Below are 24,482 nucleotides of genomic sequence, written 5' to 3' on the forward strand. Positions count from 1 at the left end.
TAAAGGAAAGTCAGCACGACTTTCTTGACATGCAAAATTAGCTTTGAAATGGACAAACATCTTATGTATAATTCACGGCACAATTCGTAATCCAAAGACGATTTTTGTCTCCCTGTTCACTCCCATACATATCTTTTCCAAAGTAAGGTCCCATGGGGTCCAGCGGAAGGGGAGAGACTATACTCGCCTCTCTATTTAATCAGAAACCAAAGTACTGGACAAATTATGATTTTAAGCTCAATCCTCAGAGGAACACAAACATCTCATTCTAACTTCATGGAATTACATCTGATAGTTGTTGAGACTTTTACCCAAAACCACAAACTTCATTGAGGCGCTAGAGGAAAAGTTAGTGAATCACACATGCATTCATCCTCTGGGGATCATGAACGTCTGAACCTGATTTCGTGTCAACGCAGCTGACATATTTCCTTCTGGGCAACAGTGGTGGACCGACACTGTGACTCCTGTAGTGTGGCTAAAAATAAAAAAGTATATAACAGGACAAAAGACCCATGCAGACACCCACCTGCTGTTTGTTCTCTTTAGAGTAGGGTAACATGGTGGACACATGGAACATGAGTTCATGGCCCTGATACACTGTATAGATGGACTTAATTCCTGTAGTGTCATCTGCGGGCGAAAGGAGACGGAAACAGAAGACAAAGATCATTGACCTGTTCAGAGGACATGTATCCCACTTTAAATGTATGTTAATATAATGACATTCAGCGGATGTCTTACTCTTGGTGTCTAACCCTCCGCGGTAACCTGCCCATCCCTGCAGCGTAATGGAATCACCCAGCAGATTGAGAAACTTGTCAAAGCTCTCACTCCCCATCTCTGAAACAAACACAGGACTTTTGGCTGAGCGGATATCTTCTATTGCAGAGCGTCGTGTTTTTGACACAGGGATAGTTGGACATTTTGGGAAACTTATTTGCTTTCTTGCCGTGAGTTAGATGAGAAGATGAATATGAAGCTAACACCAGCAGCCGCTCAGTAATTCAAAGGGAAAACAGCTGATTCAGCTCTGCCGGAAAGTAAAGGCAAAAGCTCTTAAGATCACTAATTAACACATTATATATATTGCTTGTTCAATCTATATAAAAAATGTGTAATAACAGCAAGTTGGCTGGTTACTGGTGGACTATTTCTTGGCTGTGCGCAGTAAACATACGAGATGTTAATTAGTGAGTTTTAAAGGTGCTGGTTGGCAGATTTTGTTACTTTGAGAACCAGATTAGTTGCTTGATGCTAAACTAACAAACTGCTGTCTCCAGTTTCAGATATGAAAATGGTATCAATCATCTCATCTAATTCGTGGCAAAAAAAAAATCGTGTTTCCCAAAATGTCTATTCCTTTAGTAGGTTTGGACACTGAAAAAAAGTCTGAGGGATTTACCATTGCTAAACATCTCATCATCTGTGAGCTGTCCGTCTTTGGCAAACAGGACGCCAAATTTAAAGTTGACAGAGCCCTAGAAAATTATAGTCGGGTTAAAATGATGAAATCATTAAAATGCGTTCATTTCATATTATTTTCTATTGACATGCATTGCTGCTATTGTAAGATATATGGTGCAAAAGATACACAAAGGTATTAAGAAGTGCTAAGTTTTGAAAAAATTTACCTAACATGAAGACAGTATTAATAACATTCATTTCATAAGGAGAATATGAAAATGGATAAAATACAACTGTAGTTGGAGATATATTAAATATTTTTTTTCTGCATGCTTAAGACAACATCTAAGATGGTTTTTAACAGTATGACAGTGACTTTTACCAGATAAGAATCAATACAGAATCAAAGAAGTGGGTATCTGTTATGGTATGTTGTATGTGAAGGTGAGCTGAACAAAAGGCAACCAAACAAAAGGGCATAAAATAAGTACTTTCATAAAACCAAAACCAATCAATGCAGCTTAGCTGTACTGTATAATGCCATACCTCCTGTTCCTCCAACACCAGCAGATCCTGAGGAAAGAAAATATATATGTTATTGACACTGACCAGCCTGGGGATATTATACAATTTAGAGGCTGCTGATCAGGCCTGGCATGAAATGGATCAGTGTTTCATTTCATTAAGAGCTGGCCGCTCCCCTGAATCTTACCTTCTGAATCTCCGGGTTGAGGATCTCCCTGGGGCCTTTCTCAAACCTGTCCATGTTCATTGCACTGGGAGTAAGGGAAAAGGGAGGACGAGGAGGATGAAAGGGAGGAGCGGAGGAAGTAGTAATGAAAAAACAGAGAAAGGGGTATTTAGGATCGATGGAAGACAAATAGCCCAAAGGGCTACGGAGAAAAATGAGCGAGACCTGATACAGGGGATTTCTCATCCTGCTTGTACCATTTATCCTCATTCAGAGATTGAGTGATGACGGCGCCGAGTCTGAGGATTTTATAATCTCCATCTTCTGTTTCATGCATCTTGTTGTATCCTGTTACCTGTCACTCACGAAATCAGGAACTGGAAACTTCAGTGGAATATATGTGTTGCCAGATTGGGTAGTTGGGCCTATATTTATATGATTGTGGGGTAAAAAGTAACATTAGGGGAATAAACATTAACCCGCCCCAGCTCCTCAAATGTGAGTATACGGAGCCCCCCTGGTGACATTGGGAAAAAAAAAGAATGCCAGATAGTTAGTGCGTGGTCTCGAGACATTAAATGCGTGACCACAAGATAGTTAATGCGTGGCCACGAGATAGTTAATGCGTGGTCACGAGATAGTTAATGCGTGGCCACGAGATAGTTAATGCGTGGCCACGAGATAGTTAATGCGTGGCCACGAGATAGTTAATGCGTGCTCAAGAGATAGTTAATGCGTGGTCACGAGATAGTTAATGCGTGGTCACAAGATAGTTAATGCGTGGCCACGAGATAGTTAATGCGTGGCCACGAGATAGTTAATGCGTAGCCACGAGATAGTTAATGATTGGTCACAAGATAGTTAATGCCTGGCAACGAGATAGTTAATGCGTGGTCACGAGATAGTTAATGCGTGGTCATGAGATAGTCATGCGCGTGAGATAATAGGGAGTTGTTATCCATATGGAGCTGTCATTGATTCTGTTTATTATTCATGAATAAAGGTTATCATAGTCTGCCTGATGATGTCATTGACAGGTTTGAGGATGCTGGCACCGGCGGTGGCATGCGCATGTATGCCGTTTGAGACATCTGCTAACCAGATATCAGTTCTTACAGCTACAGTCCTACCATTACAGTAGTAGTTGGAAATTACAAACTGGCCCTGACAAAACAAAAAACCTGCCCGCTTCAGAGCGCCGCCATGTTGGATCGCATAGAACGTTCACTGAATTCTGAGTGGTCGAGAGGACGTATCGCATTTAGGCTAAAAATAGGTTTGGCGCTTGTCGCGGTTTGGAAAGGAACTGCATCTTGTAGACCATTTTAAACAAGGAAATATAGCAATTTGGCATGAAACATTGATGAAACAGTGAACAGGTTCTGTATACAGCAAAGTGGCTCAAACTCATTTTTTAAATTTGGCTTTTATCTCATTTTGGAAAAGAGCTCTTCATATACTTCCTACCCCACAATTGCATATGCACAACCTTTGGTGGTGTAATCCTGTAAATGTACAATATTACAAACATTAGTGACAAACTGCTGTGTGCCATGGTGCCCAGTTAAAAAAAAGAGGAAGTTATGGATTATTAATTACCATGTTAAAAGTGATAATTATTATAAGAAGGGTATGCAGTTATCAGGGGTCCCGCCTCAATACACAGCTTCACCGAGCAAATATTATTATATATCTTGCTGCCTATTAAAGAGTTGCAGCAATTGTTCCGGCTATACACAGGTATGGTGGTATACAGCATGAGATAACCAACAATATTAATTCTCAGAGTGAATGGATTGTGCTTGTAGCGCTCCAGGCTCCACTTCTCACCTTAGGATGGACTTGACTGATAGTGTTTTGGTCGGGCTGTAGGGGAGGCTGATTTTCAGGGTGCCCTGAAAGAACATAAAAGACACGGCTCGGAGATTACAAACTCTTTTATCTGAGGAGTCACATGCTCTCACCTGTTGCACATTTATAATAGAACATCCTGCAAACTCAACATTACCCCCTAAAGAAGTGCACAGCATCTTCTTCAATCAGTCATAGAATAATTGCAGAGGACCACATTATACCAGAGCAGTTCAAGCCAAAACAAAGCTGTTCTGTTCAACAACAACATCCTCCTGTACCAGTTAGAGTCTGACAGAAACAAGACAAATCGATGTGATCAGGTGCACCGCCCTAATCAGGTTCCAGATGAGGCTGGAGGCCAAAATTAAATCCAAGCTATCTTGGTCATGAAGCTGAGTCACCCCACCACAAACACACAATAATCAACATGTATCTCTCACACACACACACACACCTACACACACTGTGACTCAAAAGGGGAGTAGCGTGGTCCCTTAGGATGCTGTTTTGAGTCGTCGCATATCTACATACACAGAAAAAGGACCGCCTACAACTGTGCACTCACTTAGAAAATGAAAAGTGTATTCTTCAACAGTTTCAGGACCTTCCCTTCTGTTTGAAGTAGCTCCTGTGAGGCAATGGGTGCTAGAAAGCAACTAATTACATAAAGTGCAGTAATAAGGTACTTTGCTAGAGTATTTCCATGTTTATGCTACATTATAATTCTACTCCACCCCATTTCAGAGGGAAATATTGTACTTCCTACTCAAGTCAAGTCCAGAGTTAAGAGATCTTTATTGTCCCTAGAGGGCAATTTGCAGCACAGTCAGCAGCAAAAACATTAATAATGACACACGCGATGACAAAGAGCTAATAATTAAAAGAGATGGAATACACAACAACATGAGTGACACGGGACAACAATTAACAATCATCAATCATCAATCAACAAAGTGCAACAGTGCCACACTGGATGAAAACACAGAGTTAAAGTGACCACAGTGCTATCACAGCCACTCTGCTACATTTATCTGAGAGATTTCCCCAATTCATTTATCTGATGGTTTCATTTAGATTAGGTAAAATGAGTACTGAACTTGTATTTAAAAGGTGCTCTGTGGAGCTTTCTTGAAAACAAACTAAGGATGCAGAACATCTGTATCGACTGCATTCAGCATATCTGCAATTAAGGCATTCACCGATGGCAGTGGTCGATGTGTTGTTGTTGTTTTTGCGGTTGGTGTCTAACTGTCTGCCATCATAGAAGAAACCACTGACGACACGATGCTGGCATGACATATGACATAAGAGGTCAAAGGTTGTCGCGTGCATGCGTGTTTTGCACAGACAAAAGAAAATGTTGGCCGTCTGAGAGTGTTACACCATGTCGAAAGATCCGCGACATAAACCGCCACCAGCAAAAACCCCTCATAACCGCTGTATCTAAGAAGGAGAACATTCTCCTAATGCTCAAGGGATTACTAACAACATGATGGACCTCATTGCATTAGATGAGCAGTCTTTCACCATTGTGGAGGATGTGTGGTTTCATAGTTTACACCCAAAATGTACAACGTCATGGCCACACACACTCGTGAGCTAACGTTACTGGATATATCTGGAGTTTTCCCTGCGAGTATGCTTAGCCTTACTGCATAGTGGATTGACAAAGATTTAAACTTGACAAAAAAAATGCTAAACTCATACATTGATCATTTATTTTATAATAATTATTTACTGGCTAGCAGTCTTCTTCTAACCTGCCTTTTTGCATGTGTGCACGATAAACAAAACAGGGACCCGCTCATAAAAAAAAACTTGTTTCACATCGCTACTAGATGTCAAAAACTCAGGACTATTACTTGTATTGGAGTATTTTTAGATTGTTGCATTGGGATTTATGTCAAGGATATGAGTACCTGTTACTGCTGCTGTGAGGTGTGCAGATGGTAACTCACCGTCTTTCTCCAGAGGATGGCTCTGTACTGAGGAACCCGCTGGTTGTTCTGGTCTGAGAGGACGACTGACAGGTAGAAGGGATTCTTCTCTGCATCTGTGCCCACGTAGTTCTGGTGGACTGAGGGAGACAATATACAGATACAGTTATACACTCACCGGCCACTTTATTAGGTGCACCTGTCCACCTGCTCGTTAACGCAAATTTCTAAGCAGCCAATCACATGGCAGCAACCACATGCATTTAGGCATGTAGACATGGTCAAGACGATCTGCTGCACTTCAAACCGAGCATCAGAACGGGAAAAAAGGTGATTTAAGTGACTTTGAAGGTGGCATAGTTGTTGGTGCCAGACGGGCTGGTGTGAGTATTTCAGAAGCTGCTGATCTACTGGGATTTTCACGCACAACCATCTCTAGGGTTTACAGAGAATGGTCAGAAAAAGAGAAAATATAATATTTTATTATAATATATAATATAAAGTGGCAGTTCTGAGGGCGCAAATGCCTTGTTGATGCAAATAGTCAGATGAGAATGGCCGGACTGGTTCAAGCTGATAGAAAGGCAACAGTAACAAAGATCCACTGGCTCCAACAGAGGAATGCAGGAGAGCATCTGTGAACGCACAACACAACCTACTTTCTAACAGATAGGTAACAGCAGCAGAAGACCACACTGACACTTTATTAAGCACCAGATATGCCTAATAAAGTGGTGTATAAGAGTGTATATACAGACACAAAGAGTGACTGGAAAACTGATGTTTTAGTTCAATTTGTTTTGGTAGAATATTTTTTCTCGTTCCCTCTATCACCAAAACATTTAGGTATTCAACACTCCCTATTATCCCCTGGCTGTCTCGGCCCATCTTTATCTGCGTTTGGATCCTCCTCCCTGCGTATTCATCCCCCTCCAACCCCCACGCCGCCCATCGCCAGTTATCTCTGTGTGTGACATGGGTGCAGACAAAGATCTCCACAGAGGCACGCATTCATGCCTCTGCTTCTTCGGTTGACAAGGTAACATCTCCAGAAACAATGCAGAGCAGACCTCTAAACCCAATTAGCTGCAGGATCTCTGCCTGCATTGTAGTCCTCTTCTTTGTCCTCCTCTAATGTTTTCTTTATTCCACAATTTTATTTGATTTCCCTATTTGGCTTTTAGCTCTCTTTATTCTCCAACAATCATGTTTTTTTGCTTCAGGTGAGCAACGACTTTTTGCAAGGTTAGGTTGCAAAATGTATACTTATTAGTTAAGACAGCTTGAGCTTGGCTTTGTGTGAAAAGAAAGAGCACTGCATTAATCAGGAAATGTCTTCAAACCTAATGCAAGACAACAAAACAAATAAGGTCACACTGTTTTGCAATTCTTCACCTAATCATCAAGAAATTGAAACTACGTGTGTTGGATGCTTCATTAGACAGGAAGTGCTCGTGTTAGAATAATTGGCTTAGAGTTCATACTGTGTTGTGTTGTACGACGCAGGCAGATCTGCTCAGGCTGTGAGAAACAGATGGCTCGGCTGCAGTCCAAACGGGTCGAGCCAACCTTCTGGAGACATGGCTCATTTTAAAAGTGCCCATGCCCGTACCATGATTAGACCGTGGCTATAGAGGAGAAAAAGCATTTGCTTGCTGCTCAACTTTCCATTACACAATTATCCCCATCCATCTCGTGCTCTGTCTTTTATCTCAACCTTTTAAGATGAAGGCATTCCTCCGGATTCGAGTCACGGGGATGAAACACGAAAAATGATCTTTTGTTGCACAAGTTCCTGTGCCGCATACACAACGAGACCGAGAACAGGCAAGTTGTTAGTGATGGTGAGGGTCAGAAAGGTGAGGGAGCAGGTGACTATTTCTTTCATTTTTAACAATCAGAGGCCACTCTTGTGAATGGCTCCTGCAAGCCTGGCTTCATTTCAGAAGCCAGCGCTTCGATCTTAATTGCGTTATCTGTTGGTGGCAAGCACTGTCTGGTGGTGGTGAGACTGTATGCTCTCTATGGGCTTCTTCTCTAGACAGTGAATGGGATTAGAGTGTGGTTGAGACTCTCAGTGGGGATATGGCTGGATGCTAACACGTTTTGGCCTTGAATGAAGAGCGGTGCAGCGTGAGGACAAGGCTGACTTCATAAGATAAGAAACGTCCTGTGGACCACCGGGGAAGAAATTCAGAGGATGTTTTATTTCTGCAGTTCATAGGCTTACCCCCACCCAATGCATTTCTCTCTATCTTACACTTACTCCATGTGTGAAAGTGTGTTACAACAAAAAAACACAACACACAGCAGAGAAACACTGACCTTTTCCCAGGAAGTATTTAAAGAACCATCTGGTGTGGTACTCTGGATTCTCCAGATGGACATCAGTTCTCCTCCAGGTTCCTGGTGTGTAGTCCAAAGTCTGTTGTAACACACACACACACAAAAAAAACCACATTATAATCACAGCTTGAGTCACAGCAGTCATCCCCCTGGATGCACAATGCAGCAGTAATGATTAAAATACTCAGGTCAGGAAATCAGATACAGCCGGAGCCTGGGCACAGTCGGCTACAGTAGCTCTTTTGCAGTTATTGTTTTATCATGATGGAAATAATCCATACTACGATGTGAGGCAAAAGCAAGGCAGTGAATCGCATTAGGACAGGAGACAACAATGGACATACACTGTTGCACTGTCAGTTTCCAAAAAATGCAGCTACAAAGATGCTGGAACCTTTGAAAGAGCACTGTGTAAGACACACTGAGGTTGTTAAGCAGAAGACCCATGAAAATAAATTCTTCTCTAATCTGGTGATATGACTTTAAGCAAGGGGAGACAGGAATCTGGCTGGAGAAGAAGGTGGGTGGTGGAAAGACTTTTTGTACACAGAGGCATCTGGGACAAGATGAGTTCCCAGCATTATTCCAAAAAAGGTTAATTCTTCTAATACAAGCACTGGGGCAGACACCTATATTGGTGCATTTACCAATATAAAATACTAGTTAAGTGTCTTTCAGTCAGTGATAGTACACATGAATGTTACCTCAATGTTACTGCACTCATGTGGTGTCGGAATCTGAAAAAATTAGTTCCCAACTAGTTCCCAAAATTGCTGTGAATGAAGTCTGGACAACAACTTTGAAAATTTTGGAGCACGACTTGCCAAGTTGATATCATATTGTACAGAAATGTGCCGGACGAAAGTTAACACTGGGTTGATGGTAAGAAACTTTTTATTAATTCACATTGTGCATATTCATTTTTGCTCACATATCATTAGTAATATGGTATTAGGTTGTAACTTCAAGCTGCTGCCCACCTAGAGTGATTAAGAGTAGTTAGAAAAGTTATTTATTAGCATTAACCGTGATAACAAGTTAGGTAAATACTGGATACACCTATCAACGTGTTGTTTAATTGCTCTGAGCAATAAAATGCAACGCGTCTTCCTCCTAGTGTACATGTTGTTTCCACATTACAACTTAAAGCTCGTAAACACACCAAAGTTGGAAGAACAACTTCCCAACACAGGAACTAGAATCATCCTTGCCGAGAGTAACAAGTCACCTAACTCTCGTGTGTGTTTGATAAGCAGAGATGAGTGGAAGGGTGGGAAGTGTGTGCACAAAAGTGTATTATACTGTATAGACCTCATCTGACGAGCCATTCTCCACCCTGAAGCGTCCTGCCCTCTGTATGGCCCCATCTGCGTCACTGGAAATTAGCTGAGAGGGAGACAGAGAGAGAGAGAGAGAGGGAGACATGGTTAAAATTAGACCTGTGACAAACCATGAGTTGCGGCAGACAGTAATAATAAGCAGGTCATAAATACATCGGAGCTGCCTATCATCACACACGAAAAAGAAGAACCATGGTGGACACATCACCTCCATGTGACAACTGCATTGTGAGTCCTACACACACTACTGTCCTCAGCAGTCTCTTCCTGTTTAGGTTACCACCGTATCCAAACTTATTCAACCATCAATCCTTATTCAAGTCTTTGAAATTATTCCTTCAACTCCCTGAAAAACAGTTTTTTACGCGGGTTCTTTTCTTCTCTTTCTCGCATCTGCCCCCCTCTACTTATGGCTCCAATTATCTCTCCTGCTGACTCACCTCTCTCTACTAGGGCAGACATTATGAGAGTGAACTGGACAGTTAATGATAGTGGAACAGAGAGAACAGAATGTGTCCTCTGTAAGTACGTACAACTTAAAGAAATGGCTCCTCATTGCAGGAAATACTGTTCGCACACTGGGTGTTCCTGCAGGGAGTAAGGCTGTTTGATTCTGGCAAAAATCATAATCACAATATTTTTGGTCAGTACTGACATCACGATTATTTAACACATTGACTTCGGTAACATGCATTTATTGAACTTTAAAATGTCTTTAACAGTGGATTTTCGAAACTATAAATATTATAAATAAATACATATTATATATATATATATAAATAATATAAAATACAAATAAATTAGATTAAAAGAATTGAGATAAGCTTTGTGTTAATGTGAATGCACTTCCTTAACCTACTAAAAATTACTAGACATATATTAAATATATAAAAATGATATATAGTCCTACATATAATAATAATATTGTTGTAATATATTGTTTTTATTATATAAATATATGTATTAAAAAGAAAATAGACCACTTAAATAAAAAATAGACCATTTAATCATATTGTAGTGCACTGCCACTACAATCCTAAACATATTCAACATTTTAGTAAACTATATTTAACATATTTCATTCAGTCAGTGAAAACATGTCGCTGTAAAGGAAATAAACCCCATTCGATCAATTCCCCATTACGTCCTGTTTCCTTTTTATACACCCCCCCCCCCCACCCACCCCCCCAACACCATCACACTGAACGATGTTTTGTTGCCAGGCAACGGACCACAGAGTTTCTCCTCCTGTCTCTCTTCTCTGCATCTTTGCCCTCTGCTCTTTGACCGCCTTGACTGCCGGGCTCTATTTTTTTCTCCCCTCGCCGATAGAGGTCTCTGCCTGGCTGACACGAAAATGTATTAAAAAACAGTTGGCTGTGTATCTCTGGACACACTGGGGAATGCCAAGATGGCCTGAAATGGTCTGGAGGATTCAAGAAAGAGGAGGATGAAAAGGAAGTTCCTCAGATAGAAGGACTGCACATGGAAAGCTGCTAAATGTACCTCTTAGTGTAACTGACCTCTAAGAAGTACACACAGACACAATACAACTAGGGCTGCCTGCAACTTAGGAATATTATCGATTGATCTGCAGACTGTTGCCCTGATTAATAGTTTAGTCTAAAAAAATAGAAAGCTGCAGTTAGTTCAGTCCCACAGTGGGTCCATCATCATGTTTCTTTTGTTCAACCAACTTTTCAAAAGCAGGATATCTTTATATGTAAGAGGCTGAAAACAGCAACAATTATTATTATTATATTGTTTGATATCCAGCGATGAGATGGGGAAGCTACGTGCCGTACAGACTGTGTTCATTATCAACTCGGTCGGCACAGGAATGACTGGCTAAGATGTTCGGGAATCAAAGGCACACCTGCAGGCAGACGATCAAAAAACTGGATCCTCTTATGATCATGCAGGCAGGGATATAAATAAGCAGGTTTCTCATGAACGTGATCAAAACCGGGACACTAATGCGCACGTAAACGTACTCTTAGATGAAACTTGTTAAAAGTGAAGTCTTCCTGCTCTAAGGGTCTAAAACCATATTGCGATTGGCTGAGACAACCTGTACAACACTAAGCAGCGGCTCTTCAGATCATGTCAGACGGTACAATAACGAGGGGAAGTGATGAGACTCAGCACTTATCGTGGAAAGAGAGAGAGAGAGAGAGAGAAAAGGAGGGAGAGAGGGTCCATTTAAAACATTCCTGTGAAGCTGAAAGGCAAGAGCTTTACATTCTGAAAAAAATCATTAATAACTGTCAGGCTGACTTTATTGTTCATGCTTGCTTGTTTCAGTCATTATGCAACAAACAGCTGGAATCAACTTCCTGAAGATGTGAGACTTTCACCCACTCTGACCACTTTTAAAACTAGACTGAAAACTTTTATGTTCACTTTAGCTTTCTGCTCAATCCTTGCACTTTTAACGTCCACACTGTTTTTATTATTGTCTGTGTTTTTATTCTCTTTGTCTTTCTGTGATGCATTTGAATTCATGACATGTTGTGCTGTGAAGCACTTTGAGTCTGCCTTGTGTATGAAAAGTGCTATACAAATAAAGTTGCCTTGCCTTGCCCACAAGACTTTATACTACTTTCAAATAACACATATTTATGAGCAGAAAGGGAATAAATGCAGTGAATAAAGCAAACTGCCTTTCTTCCTCGTCTCCCAGGCTTTCTGCGAGTAATTCATTAACTTAGATATTTAAACTTCAATGTTTCACTTGTGAACGGCCAACTCAAAAAAAATATAAAATATATTGTTTTATCTTACTAAACAAGGTAACGCTGCAAATAACGATTATTTCCATTATCAGTTCATCTGCCAGTTCTTAACTCCACTTATCGGTTGGTCTACTGTGAGTGTAGTGAATAATGGAAGTCACAGTTTGCTTAACGAATGGCTTGTTTTATACGACCAACAGTTCAAAACCTAAATATATTTATTTTGCTATCACATAAGACAAAGAAATGCAGCAAATCTTCACAAGTAAAAAGCCCGAACCAGCGAATAGTTGGCACAATTCATTGGTTGTTAAAATAGTTGCCACATTGATAAATCGATTGACTTAATTATTAATCGACTAATCGTTTCAACGCATTACAATTATTAATCGTCTCTCAGGGAAATCTTATTAGATGATATGATTATACTGTGTAACTTGCAAAAATTCTGATTTATAGCAAAATGTCATCTATCGAAAAGCGTTAAAAGGTGTTTTTTTATATCTTAAAAACATTCCTATAAATATGCCATTGATTTGACCCACCCACACAAGTAAAGCACTGGCTGCATTTCTCCCCATGGTTTATCCTGATATAATACAATCCTCCCGAGCATTTTTACTGCAGGTGTGAAGCTCTGATAAACGACAGAGGTTTCTGTGTAATAACTGGCTGTGTCTTCAAAGAGGCTACAGGAAATACTGCCTTCTCTCCTTTCATATGCTTATTAATAAGCCTGAAAACAAACACATTTCTGAATTTCCTTCCTGGTGCGGAGAATCGTGGCAGTGTTAATGTGTGAGTAAAAGAGCTTTCCGTTAAGATCTGCGGAAAAATGGAAAGTAAATGGCGAAGCTATACAGGCCTCTATCTCCCTCAATTTCTTTCGCCTCCTGCAATCCAATCGCAGGATAATAGAGGGGAAACCAATACAGCATACAGACAGAGCAATACACCGCCTTCATAGTGTATGTGTGTGTGTGTGTGTGTGTGTGTGTGTGTGTGTGTGTGTGTGTGTGTGTGTGTGTGTGTCAAACAGGAAATAATATGTGACATTCTGTATTAAATGTTGGTTTAGGTAAGTGTTTGTGCTGCTGTGTGTGAATAGGCTTTCTTGCTGATTTTGGATGAAAGAATGAAAAATAGCAGGAGAAAGGAGCCGTTAAGTGCTCTCGGGAGTCTGTATGTGTGTGTGTGTGTGTGTGTGTCTAGGCTTGCACACAACACATGCATGCATCACACAGCCACTGCTTTTAAATCATGCAACAGAAGAGTGGCAAAGAAAGAAAAAGCTGCACTCCCGCGTTTCTCCCCCGTGGGCTGAGGGGTGGCAGGGAAGAGGAAACAGGGACAAAGGGGCAGCCCGTTATGCTCCTACGCTTTAGCAAACAACCCATAAAACACCTCTGCACTGCCAGGGAGCAACTGTAGAGGGGTAGGGCAGAGAGAAAAAAGAGAACGACAGCATCAAACATATAGAGAGAGAGGGGGACAGGATGAAGGATGAGGTCGCCGGGGAAGAGAGGAAAAGAACGATGTGTAATGACAACAAAAAGCCAAATGATTAAAGAATAATAGAAGTCTCCATGATGCGTAATCCCATGGGAGAGGGACGAGGCTTTCCAGCTTTATAGACGCAGAAGAGATGCATGCACACACACACACACACACACACACACACATCGACACACACACAGACCCTCTCTCTCTTATACACACACTTAAACAGCTCTCATTTTAGAGCCTGACTTGAACATTTCACAAACAGAAGCGAGCTCACGGCGTACTCTGGGAGCCTTTTGATTTCCCCAAGGCCCACGGGACAAAGGAGCACTGCAGCACAGAAAGAGACACAATGTGTGTGTGTGTATGAGTGTGTGTGGGGCTATTAAATCAATACTTTTGTGACTGCTGATAGATAATTGATCTCATCAGCGAGCCTGTTCATGCACACTCACACAATCCTCCAGGAAGGCAGGAAACACAGAGGCGTAGACAGCTGAGGGGGAGAGGAAGTGAGCAGAGGATGAGGAGAGAAGGGAAGTAGTAAGCAGGGGGGAGGATGCAGGGAGGCAGGTGCACAGTCAGAGAGAAGATGTAAGGGAGGGTTGAGAGAAAATTAGGGGGGGGGGGTGAATAGAGGTAGAAAAGAAGAAGAAGAAGAAGAGAGGAGGCAGAAAATGAGAGGGAATGAATAAAGAAAGTATCCAGAGAAATCTAGAAAGCGTTTTCTGATCTTTTTTCCTGCTTTACTTCCTTGACGACTAGACGACTAACGTGGCATCGGCAGTCCTGTCAAGCATTTGGAATTTTGTTTTTTCTGTTTTTTTTAACCTATTCAAAAAAACAAGAGCAAAATGTAAGGAATGGGTTGAGCTGCGTTTCCACCCAAAGTTCCCGGGACTTTTAATCCCGGGAAGAACTTTTCAAGGAGCTAAAAGGTTAATTCGTCCCACTGTTATCTGCTTTTCCTCCGCAGTCTCAAGACCCTTGAAGATTAGGCAAATTAGTCCGCTGACGTATGAAAGAGCAAGTTGATTGGTCAGGCCCAAGGGCTGCTGGTGGTTGCAGGTAAACACACTCTGCAGCCTGCGGTTCAGTGTGTCTACCTGTTTTATCCGAACATTTTGTCTCACTGCGACATTTCCTGCTGCATGTTGGGTGTAATGAATGAAATAAAGAACAATAAAAGAAAAGAAAATAATAATAAAAATAAAAACTAAGAGTGTTGGTCCCCACGGTAAATCATCTGTTGAGTGCATGGTGGGTCTTTACTTGGGCTTTAGAACATAACCACCATGAAACAATCAGAAAATAACCTTTTACTTGTCTCTTTCACAGCTGTGCACTGTGCCTCCGCTCGCTCGCGTGATCTCTGTTCTTCACTCTGTCTTTTAAAATAAGCTAGGAAGCTGACAGCAACTTTACTGATAAGAGGAGCTAAGAGAAATGTTCTCCCCTCAGCTCTAAAATGAGCCTAAATTGATACTAGTGGACTTCCATCGATATGAAAATGAAGACTGAATGTTTTCAAAATGAATGAATGAAAAGTGAATTCAGAGTGGTAAACGTTGGGAAGCGTTGGTAACTAAGGAGGGCGGGGCTTCACTTAGCGCCTGTAAGGACACAGTGAAGCCAGACAGAAAGTGAATGTATGTGTGTCTTTGTGTAGCTGTTTAAGGTCATACATAAGAGGGTGGAGAGTAATCATTAAAGAGAGCAATGAAAGAAAGCAGAGTATGATAGCTGTGGACGTAACCATCTCAGTGGCCATCCAATGACTCAGAGCGAGTAAAAACACGAGAGAAGGAAGTGAAATGTGGCAATCTGAAATCACTGGGTGCGGTGGATAAATACAAAATGCTATCGGCCTTTATTTTTCTCCCATTCTTCCGTCTATCCGTCCCAAAATGACTGTTCAAGTGTCAACACAGTTGTGACGTGATTGAGTGGACAATGAACTGAGCCGACTAACAATTATTAACTGTGTAGTCAAAGCCTGATTCATCTGTTCCACAGAAGTCTGACAACAGTCTGTTTGGCACAGAAGCTATCTCAGACCATTTTTGTTAGCTCTATCATGTTATTGTTGGTTTGAGTCTTTTTTTTTTTTTATTGAGACAGATATAGAATATGAAAAGACTTATCTTTTTGAGAATGAATTCAGTCTAGTAACATACAATATAACCATTAGGATCAATGTTTTCATGTTACTTCTAGGAGCTCAGATAAAGTCATCATAGCACTTAATGCATGGGAAAAGCCCTCTAGTGAATTCGACGCTTGCAATGCTAATAATAATGTATAATGCATGATGTTGCTATAGACATGAAATAACAACCAACTACCTGTGAAGGAGAAAATAAGCAGTGAAAATTGTAAATCAAAGACAAACGTCTTTAGTGGCAAATGACTGCAGCTATTTAGCATTAACGCTGACACAAGCACCGCATCAATAATCTACCTGTTCAGACGACAACAACACTCGCGATCTAATCTGATGACTAGGACTGAAGGCACTGGGCCACCCACCCACCCCAGGAGTCACGCTAGTGAGGTGCAGCAGCTTTAAGGGCCCTCAAGAGCAGGCAGATGCTGCAGTGAAGCCTGGGATCACAGAGCACCATGCATCAGCTGCTTTAATAGACTATACGTTATGTTTCGGAGAAAATGGGAAGAGGAGGGACAGATGGAGAGACAAGAGGGAGAAACAGAGAGAGCTCCATCTTTGGATGTTTGGATAAGCAGCCACAAAGTTTTTTTCAAGTTGGACCTAATGGTGTAGACCAAAGGGTGGAGATAATGCATGACTTTAAAACTACAATTATATTCAAGGATGCAAATTATTTTGAAAGAATCTTACATGCATCACTTTATATTTAGAAACTTGGATAGAGTTTGCAAGGGTAGCTGACAACAGGACAATTTCTAACAGAGATAGAAAGTGTCATAAAAAGGAAAAATAGAAGAAAACAAACCAAGACAACCACTGGTTCCAGATATAAGTTGCAACAGGCCCCTGCAGCTTCATTAAAAGACTTCACTACTTTCAAATATAGATACCAATACGAGAAAACCCTCAGAAACCCTGTGATCATCAGCTTCACAGACTATAAACAGAACAACAACATTCATTCTCTGCAGCTTTTGCACTTAAGTTTGCAAGTGTGTGTTCCTAGTGAGCACCATCCACGGTTACTACCAAGGTAAAGAGTAAACCTCCGTGGCTCTAGTTATCACTCATGAAGAGTGTGTTTTCTTGTTCAGAATTTTGTCCACACATCTGGACATTAATTTTGAGCTCCTTAATGTCTATGTGACAAAATAAAGTAAGAACTAGGGACCATACATACCATGCATACAGTGGTTGGGCACCCACCGCCTCATCTCAACTACACAAGTTTCTATTTCACATGGGACACAAGCTGTGATCTCCTGGGTGAAAGTCGGCAGTGTGTTTGACCCAACCATCCACCATGACCTCCTCCGTAAGCAGAGTTTGACGCAGTCACACATAGAAAAACCCCAAATTCAGTGTGACAGTGCAGTCAAAAGCCTCGGAGGCAGTGACAGTAACACTGGTAGGCAGGTGGGAGTGGAGCCGTCACCTCACTAGGTAGAGTCACTGTAAGACTGACAGCTAACCCTTTGTGACACACACACACACACACACACACACACACACACACACACACACACACACACACACACACACACACACACACACACACACACACACACACACACACACACACACACACACACACACACACACACACACACACACACACACACACACACACGCACACGCACACACACACACACAGATTCTGAGACAGTTAGCGCCCACCTCTCGCCTTTCCCTCGCCGCCTTCGTCTGTGGGACTCAAATGAAGACAATTTAATTTACCAGTGGAAAAAAAAAACACCGCCACGCTATCCAAGCTGTTGTGTCAGGATAGAAAGTGTTTGAGCTTAAACACGCAACGCACAATTAAGCTTTTAAAAGTGAACCTTTGAGCTGTCAGTGAATGAAGTGACAAGACACGGGTGGGAGTTTCCTTTGTGTACGCCGTGTTTGTCTCCATCCATGAACGTAGATGCCATCATGGAGTAGTTGTTTGCTCATTTGTGTGGATGACTGTTTGAAGAGTGTGTGTGTGTGGGTGGGTGGGTGTGTGTGTGTGTGTGTGTGTGTGTCTGCACACTGGAACCGTAAGTCCGTTTTACACATGCACTGCAACTCTGAACTTGCCTGGTCTTTACCTGGGAAGGCCGTATGTGAGAACACAAACGTCCAAATCATTTGGATGAGACATCAAACGGACTTTACCCTGCCAGCTCCTGAGTACAACGCCTGTGCAATGTCCGACTTGAGCCCATGTGTTAATAGAGCAGGTTATTATCCAATGAATTCACAGCGAGCAAGTGGGCATACCGGAGGACAACAAACATCCCAGGGTAAAGAAAGGTGTTTAACACGAAGACGCCTGCCTCCTGCACGCTCTACACAGGCGCCGTACTACACCTTAACCAAACACAGTATTTATAGTAAGTGAGAATGCATTTGCCATGGGCAATCATTGTGCACACACACACACAGACACCACTGATTCTCCGCACTTGTTATATCCTGATTCAGGATAACTAAGCCAACAAACTCCTATGTTTCAATATCTTCTTGTGTAGCGAACCAGTAGGTACATGAATATTCCACCACGCACTGAGCTCCTGACGAGTGCAGTGTATTACCTCCATGTCTCTGGATCAGGATGTATTTTATCCATTGCTAAGAGCTCTAAAGCTGGCAGTCAGTCTGTCGTTCGGTCGGTCACTCCACCACTTTGTTCCAGCCTGAAATATGTTGACAACTATTCAATGGATTGCCATGAAATTTAGCACACACTGTGTACTAAACACACATGGCACCTAATTGTAAAAACATCAACCCCCTAGCCTCATCAAGTCAAAATCTCTGTCCGTCTTATACTTTGGTTTAGGCTAAACTAATGGCATTCCCATCAGTGTCAGCTGTACTTTGCATTTGTGACAACTGACATTTACATTCAGATATCTTGAGGTCAGAAGTCAAGGGGCCCCTTTTGAAAATGGCCACGGCGGTTTTTCCCTCTGAAACATTTAGTCTAACTTTGGAGCGTTATTTAGCCCCCTCCCTGACGAGCTACCATGACATGGTACCAATGGATTCCTTAGGTCTTCTTGTTTCATATGATACCGGCAAAAGATTGATTTTTCTTTTTATGAATTGATATCGGATCATTCACGTGAAGACCAATTAGAATCAGAGAATCGATTCATTAAACACACTTGGAACCAAATTTCTCCCTCAAACTCTTCATAGGAATGCTGAAATGTATCCTGTGTGTGTGTGTGTGTGTGTGTGTGTGTGTGTGTGTGTGTGTGTGTGTGTGTGTGTGTGTGTGTGTGTGTGTGTGTGGACCAGAGTGAATCATACCGCCACGACGGTGTCTGTGGAGGCAGGCTACCTGCTCTTATTGTCAACCGCGACCGCTGCTACAGAGATGCCGAAAATAAAACAAACACACAGGGAGAGTCATGGCTCTGCTTACGCTGGTCTCTCTTATTAGGGGGGACCCTGCTTTGAAAACTGTCTCCCACTTGTGTTGAGACATCTGAAAACATGTTCTACAAAGCACTGGAATACACTTGAGTCAGTGTCGTGTCTCGAAAAGACAACACATGGTGGAGTGAGTTGTAGAAGGAATAATGAGGTTTATACTGCAGGTGCTGGAACTTTACTTTACCGTAAGGCAAGAAAAGGCACTTTTACCTTAACGGATATTGTTAACGTTACCAAAATAGTTTGTTGGCCTTTAAAAATATAACTTATATTGTTCATGCAACATGTGGAGACAAATTTGGGATGTAACACTAATTTTTAGATCAAACTTGCATGAAGGTGATCTACAGTCAACAGGAGACACAAGTAGATAAACACTAGGATGTTTAATGTAACTTAGTTAATGTATTATGCAATATTTAACATATATTTATTGCATATTCTTTTTTGTTTTACATAAATTATAAGTTATGTACGCCCGAGGAAGTAGCGCTGTCTGAGGCAGTGTCTTCTTTTAGGTTTCTTCTCAAATGCACTTACCACCATGTACTTCATTCATTTTAACATCTGTGCTTTAATTTTGATCTGTTCTCATTGTAAAGTGCAATCAGTAAAGTTTATTTTTGCTATTATTATTGAATGGTGAATTTTAAAAACAATCTTTCCATTTGTCAAATTCTCTAAACAGAAAGTATTCCGTTAAAATATGATTATGTGACTTAATATTTCTCCACCAGGATTAGATCTGGGTAGTGTGGAGAAGGCTTTCAAACATTTAACCAAACCACTTTAATTCATTTAACCAAATGTATTTACTTTTTGCAGTAGGTAGTCAAACTTTTCTTTGGAGGGTTGTGTTGGGGAATAGAGTTTTAAAATCCTGCCCATGGCGCTGGTTTAAGGTGTCATCTGAACATCGAAAGGGAGATGCTTTCATTGAAAATAGAACTTTTGCTAACAGGTACTCTAAGTGTAGCATTCAGTAACAGTAAAGGTAAGTGAATTAGGCTGAGAAGAGAGGTATGGATTAGGTCCTCTCTCAAAATATGTAATTAAAACAAAAATACCTTATTAATTCCACTTTAAAGACAATGAAGACTACTGTACATTACAGTAAAGCTTAACCCTGCGAGCACTTATACGATATCAGAAACGCAGATTTAAATGATCGCACTTTGCTGATTTTATTACCTTTATGATTTTTATGGAAATGTCAGTTGCTTATATGTTGCCCACTTCACATTGGACACACAGATGTGAGGACACAGATTTAATACTCAACACAAGGAGCCGTTTGTTGGCAAAAAGGCGTCAGCACCTGAATTTCCACGGATTCTTTCCCGACCTTTGCACAAACCTCCCCTGGAGACACACAGCCTTAAACAGTGTGAGAGCCAGAGCTGACAAACACACTTCCCCCTTGTATGTTCTCACACACACACACACACACACACACACACACACACACACACACACACACACACACACACACACACACACACACACACACACACACACACACACACACACACACACACACACACACACACACACACACACACACACACACACACACACACACACACACACACACACACACACACACACACACACACACACACACACACACACACACACACACACACACACACACACACACACACACACACACTTATATTTCTCATTCCATCAGAAAAAAAGGGACATAAAGAGATGTTTTACCCATCGAAATCAAGGTCTGTGTTCCGCGTCATTCTGCAGATTTCGGCATACCTACGCTGCTCAGGAACTTCCACCACTGAGAGACAGGCCAAACACCGTTCCTCTGAACACAATGCCAACATTGCCATGACACAGACCTGGACTAACATCGGTAAAGTATCCCTTTAATTTCACTGCAGGACAAGGACCAAAGCTAACTTTTAAAACCAAGCTAAGCTTGGCGTCATGTGCTAATCATCTCTGAAGTTATTTCTGAAGATCAACCTGGGTCTATCAAGCCTTGCTATTCATTTTCTGTTATCCACTTACTCTTCTGTCAAACATAAAGATGCACCGATCCAGTTTTTTCCGATCCAATATGATACCAATACCTGGGCTGAGCATATCGGCCGATACCCGATACCCGATACCCGATACCGATCCGATACTACTGCTGAATGAATCAAGCGTATACCTTTCGATGTGAGTGAAGGCATCAGGCTTGACATAAACATTTAGCCTTGTTAAAAAAAAGGTAACACATTAACACAGATATAAATGTACTTGATATTATTTATTAACAAATAACAAAATGTACATTAGCTGCAAAAATAAATAAATAATACTTCCATGTAAAGTGCGCTGCAAACAGATATTTCAAAATGTAATAGAAAACCTTAACCAGTGTTGCAAACATAGAACTGAAGTGACTAGATCGCTATAATTGTAATAAATAAAGAAATTACTGGATCGGAATGCTGGATCGGCCTCATTCATCCAGCTCATTCAGTCAATATCGGAGCCAATATCCGATCCGGGTATCAGATCGGTGCATCTCTAAAACATACCATACCATACAGCCTGTTATCACTTAGGAAGAGTCACATCTTAAAAACAGACTCCTTCTGGACACTAAAATATGTATCTATCCTGATTCACAATTGTTAATACTGACATCCCTATTCTAAATGGAGCTGAGGTGACACAGATGAAGAAGTCACACAGCACATGTGTGGAGGAAGAGGAACAGGTGTCACTCACTAATGTGTGAGGGGCACACTTTGATGAGTACAGAGGCTATCAGTGAACTCATCCTGGCTCACACTCAACATAGTGTTTGGATACGGCTCTCTCTCTTTCTCTTTTCTCACATACGCAGTCCCACACACAGCAGCATCGTGTGCAGTGTCAGTCTGCTAGTGCTGATTGGCAGCATGTGGTTTCTCCTCAACACTAATCTGTCGCACACGTGGAGCGCGGCACTCATGGACAAACCCACAATATGTCTCTGGTAGGAAGTACGATTGCAGTGTGAAACCCTAGGACTTCCTGTCCCTCTGGGCTATCGGGATGCACAGACTAGACTCACACACACACACACTCCCCCAAAACAACAATGACTCAACAGCTTGGTAATCAACCACAAAGACACACACACTGTGCTGCAGCTTTATAACAACAGCATCAAAACAAACAAATTAACTTTGGAGGCTGAGCAGGCAGCAGAGTCCTGCATCACTGTGAGTGGAGCACCCATTGTGATCCACGCTGGCAAAGCACATCGCTGGACCACACCCAGTACATCATGACTCATCAGTTCCCTTCTGTCCCTCCATGCCAACAGAAAATAAGGGAAGGCAATAACAGAGAGAGAGAGAGAGAAAAGAGAGAGAGAGACAGAGAAAGAGAGGCAGGAAGGGAGGGGAGATAATCGTGAGGAGAAGAATCAACGAGGAGGACGAGGGGAAAGAGGATGAGGAGACTGACGTTGAGACACAAAGAAAGCAACAAACAGATGAGGGCATTGTTATTGGGACTCACCAGCTCCACCGAACCATAGTGTTTCCTGCTGAAGTCTCCACGCCTGCAGCCCAAGTCCTCCGAGGCAGAGCTGCAACACAAATACATGGTCAGACACAGGGCCTGTTGGTCCTCCATCACACAACACAAACATACATAAACTGTAGCAATTGCAGTATCTGCTTTTTTATCTAAATATCACTATGTCTTCTTGTTAGTGGATTCTTTGTTCACCCTACATTCTTTACTTCTTTCCCTCTCTCCCCTGTTTCTTTCTTTCCCTTCCTCCTGTCTGAGTCTTTGTCGGTATGGTTGGGCTGCTGGTGGCATGGTGACTGGCCTGGGAGCGGCAGCCAACCCCAGTTCTGATTGAGCCGTTGGTCCTGATTGAATTAAGCCCCAGTGATAGATGGAGACTGGCTACGAGAGATGACTGCTGGTCCAGTAGCCACATGCGCACACAGATACAATCGCTAATACATTGAATACAAAAAGTAACGCACACAAACATCAGATATACAAATGTATTTTACTGTAATATGGGAGTTTTCGGATTACTTCGAAGTATGCGACCGCATGAAAGCCACTATACCTGAGACGTTCTGTAGTAAATTTAAGGAAGACCGTGACCCCACGCCATCAGCCTCACTGTGAAATTTAGTAAATGTTAGCATGCTAGCATGCTAAATTAAGATGAGGAACACTGTAGTCTATATACCTGCTAATATCAACATATTAAAATACCCACTGTGCCCATGTTAGCATGCTACATTAGTAGTAAGCTCGAAGCACTGCTGCTTTAAGAGACAGGTGCTAAAATGGAGCGTTTCTAACAGAGTGTGGTTACAGGTATATTCAGACAGAACAGACAGTATGAGAAAAAATAGAATAGTTTTTTTTAACATAAACATGTAAACATATTTTAGTAGAAAACTAAATTACCAGTATGAACCTGAGCATAATATGGAACCTTTACATTTAAGTTCTTATTGTTTGAACCATTAGTGCAATACTAAATTGATCATGAACATGGAAATCAAATATGCAACGTCTTCACGCACCATGAGACAAACGTCTATATTCTGCCTCCAGACCAAAAGCCAGCACAGCTAAGAGTTTGTCCTAAAAACGTGCATGCATAAACTACATATGCATACACCACAACACACAACAATCTATCAATTTGGGAAGGACTATTTCTTCTTGCTATATGTATATTTTATTTCGCTGCCACCCTAAAATGCATTAACCTCCATCTAAAAAGATTGTCTGTACTCATTATACCACCTGAGCTCTAGCCATGCTTCACCTCAAAAAACTGATTGCACCTCCTACCGTGTGTGCACATGGTGGGAGGCATTCTGCATGCCTTGTGTTTATATATTTCTTCATGATCGTCTGAGTGGTGATGTGACCTGCAAGCTTTCTGCTTCATCTGTCTCCCTGGACCACATCCCCCACTCCTCTTATATCTCCCCCTAACTCTTCCGTCTCTGGTCAGGTTTCTCTCTCTGCAGAGTGGGGCTGTTAATACATAATGCACACTCGAGCTAAAAGGACGCATTTTAA

The 24,482-nt window shown here is 41.7% G+C and overlaps 1 protein-coding gene across 4 annotated transcripts in view; it reads right to left on the bottom strand.

Moving 5' to 3' along the window:
- Positions 1 to 24,482, bottom strand: part of garnl3 (GTPase activating Rap/RanGAP domain like 3) — a 67,900-nt gene that overhangs the window by 21,005 nt on the left and 22,413 nt on the right. For all 4 annotated transcript variants that reach the window (XM_083929811.1, XM_083929809.1, XM_083929810.1 and 1 more), the window contains exons 2-11: positions 22,935 to 23,004; positions 9,547 to 9,621; positions 8,215 to 8,314; positions 5,911 to 6,029; positions 3,929 to 3,993; positions 2,120 to 2,183; positions 1,954 to 1,980; positions 1,406 to 1,481; positions 745 to 843; positions 530 to 633 (exon numbers count right to left, since the gene is read on the bottom strand). In XM_083929811.1, coding sequence (XP_083785937.1) covers positions 530 to 633; positions 745 to 843; positions 1,406 to 1,481; positions 1,954 to 1,980; positions 2,120 to 2,183; positions 3,929 to 3,993; positions 5,911 to 6,029; positions 8,215 to 8,314; positions 9,547 to 9,621; positions 22,935 to 23,004 — 799 coding nt within the window. The remainder of the gene's footprint in view (positions 1 to 529; positions 634 to 744; positions 844 to 1,405; positions 1,482 to 1,953; positions 1,981 to 2,119; positions 2,184 to 3,928; positions 3,994 to 5,910; positions 6,030 to 8,214; positions 8,315 to 9,546; positions 9,622 to 22,934; positions 23,005 to 24,482) is intronic.

This window comes from Echiichthys vipera, assembly GCF_963691815.1.
Source record: "Echiichthys vipera genome assembly, chromosome: 16".
Classification (NCBI taxonomy): Eukaryota; Metazoa; Chordata; class Actinopteri; order Perciformes; family Trachinidae; genus Echiichthys; species Echiichthys vipera.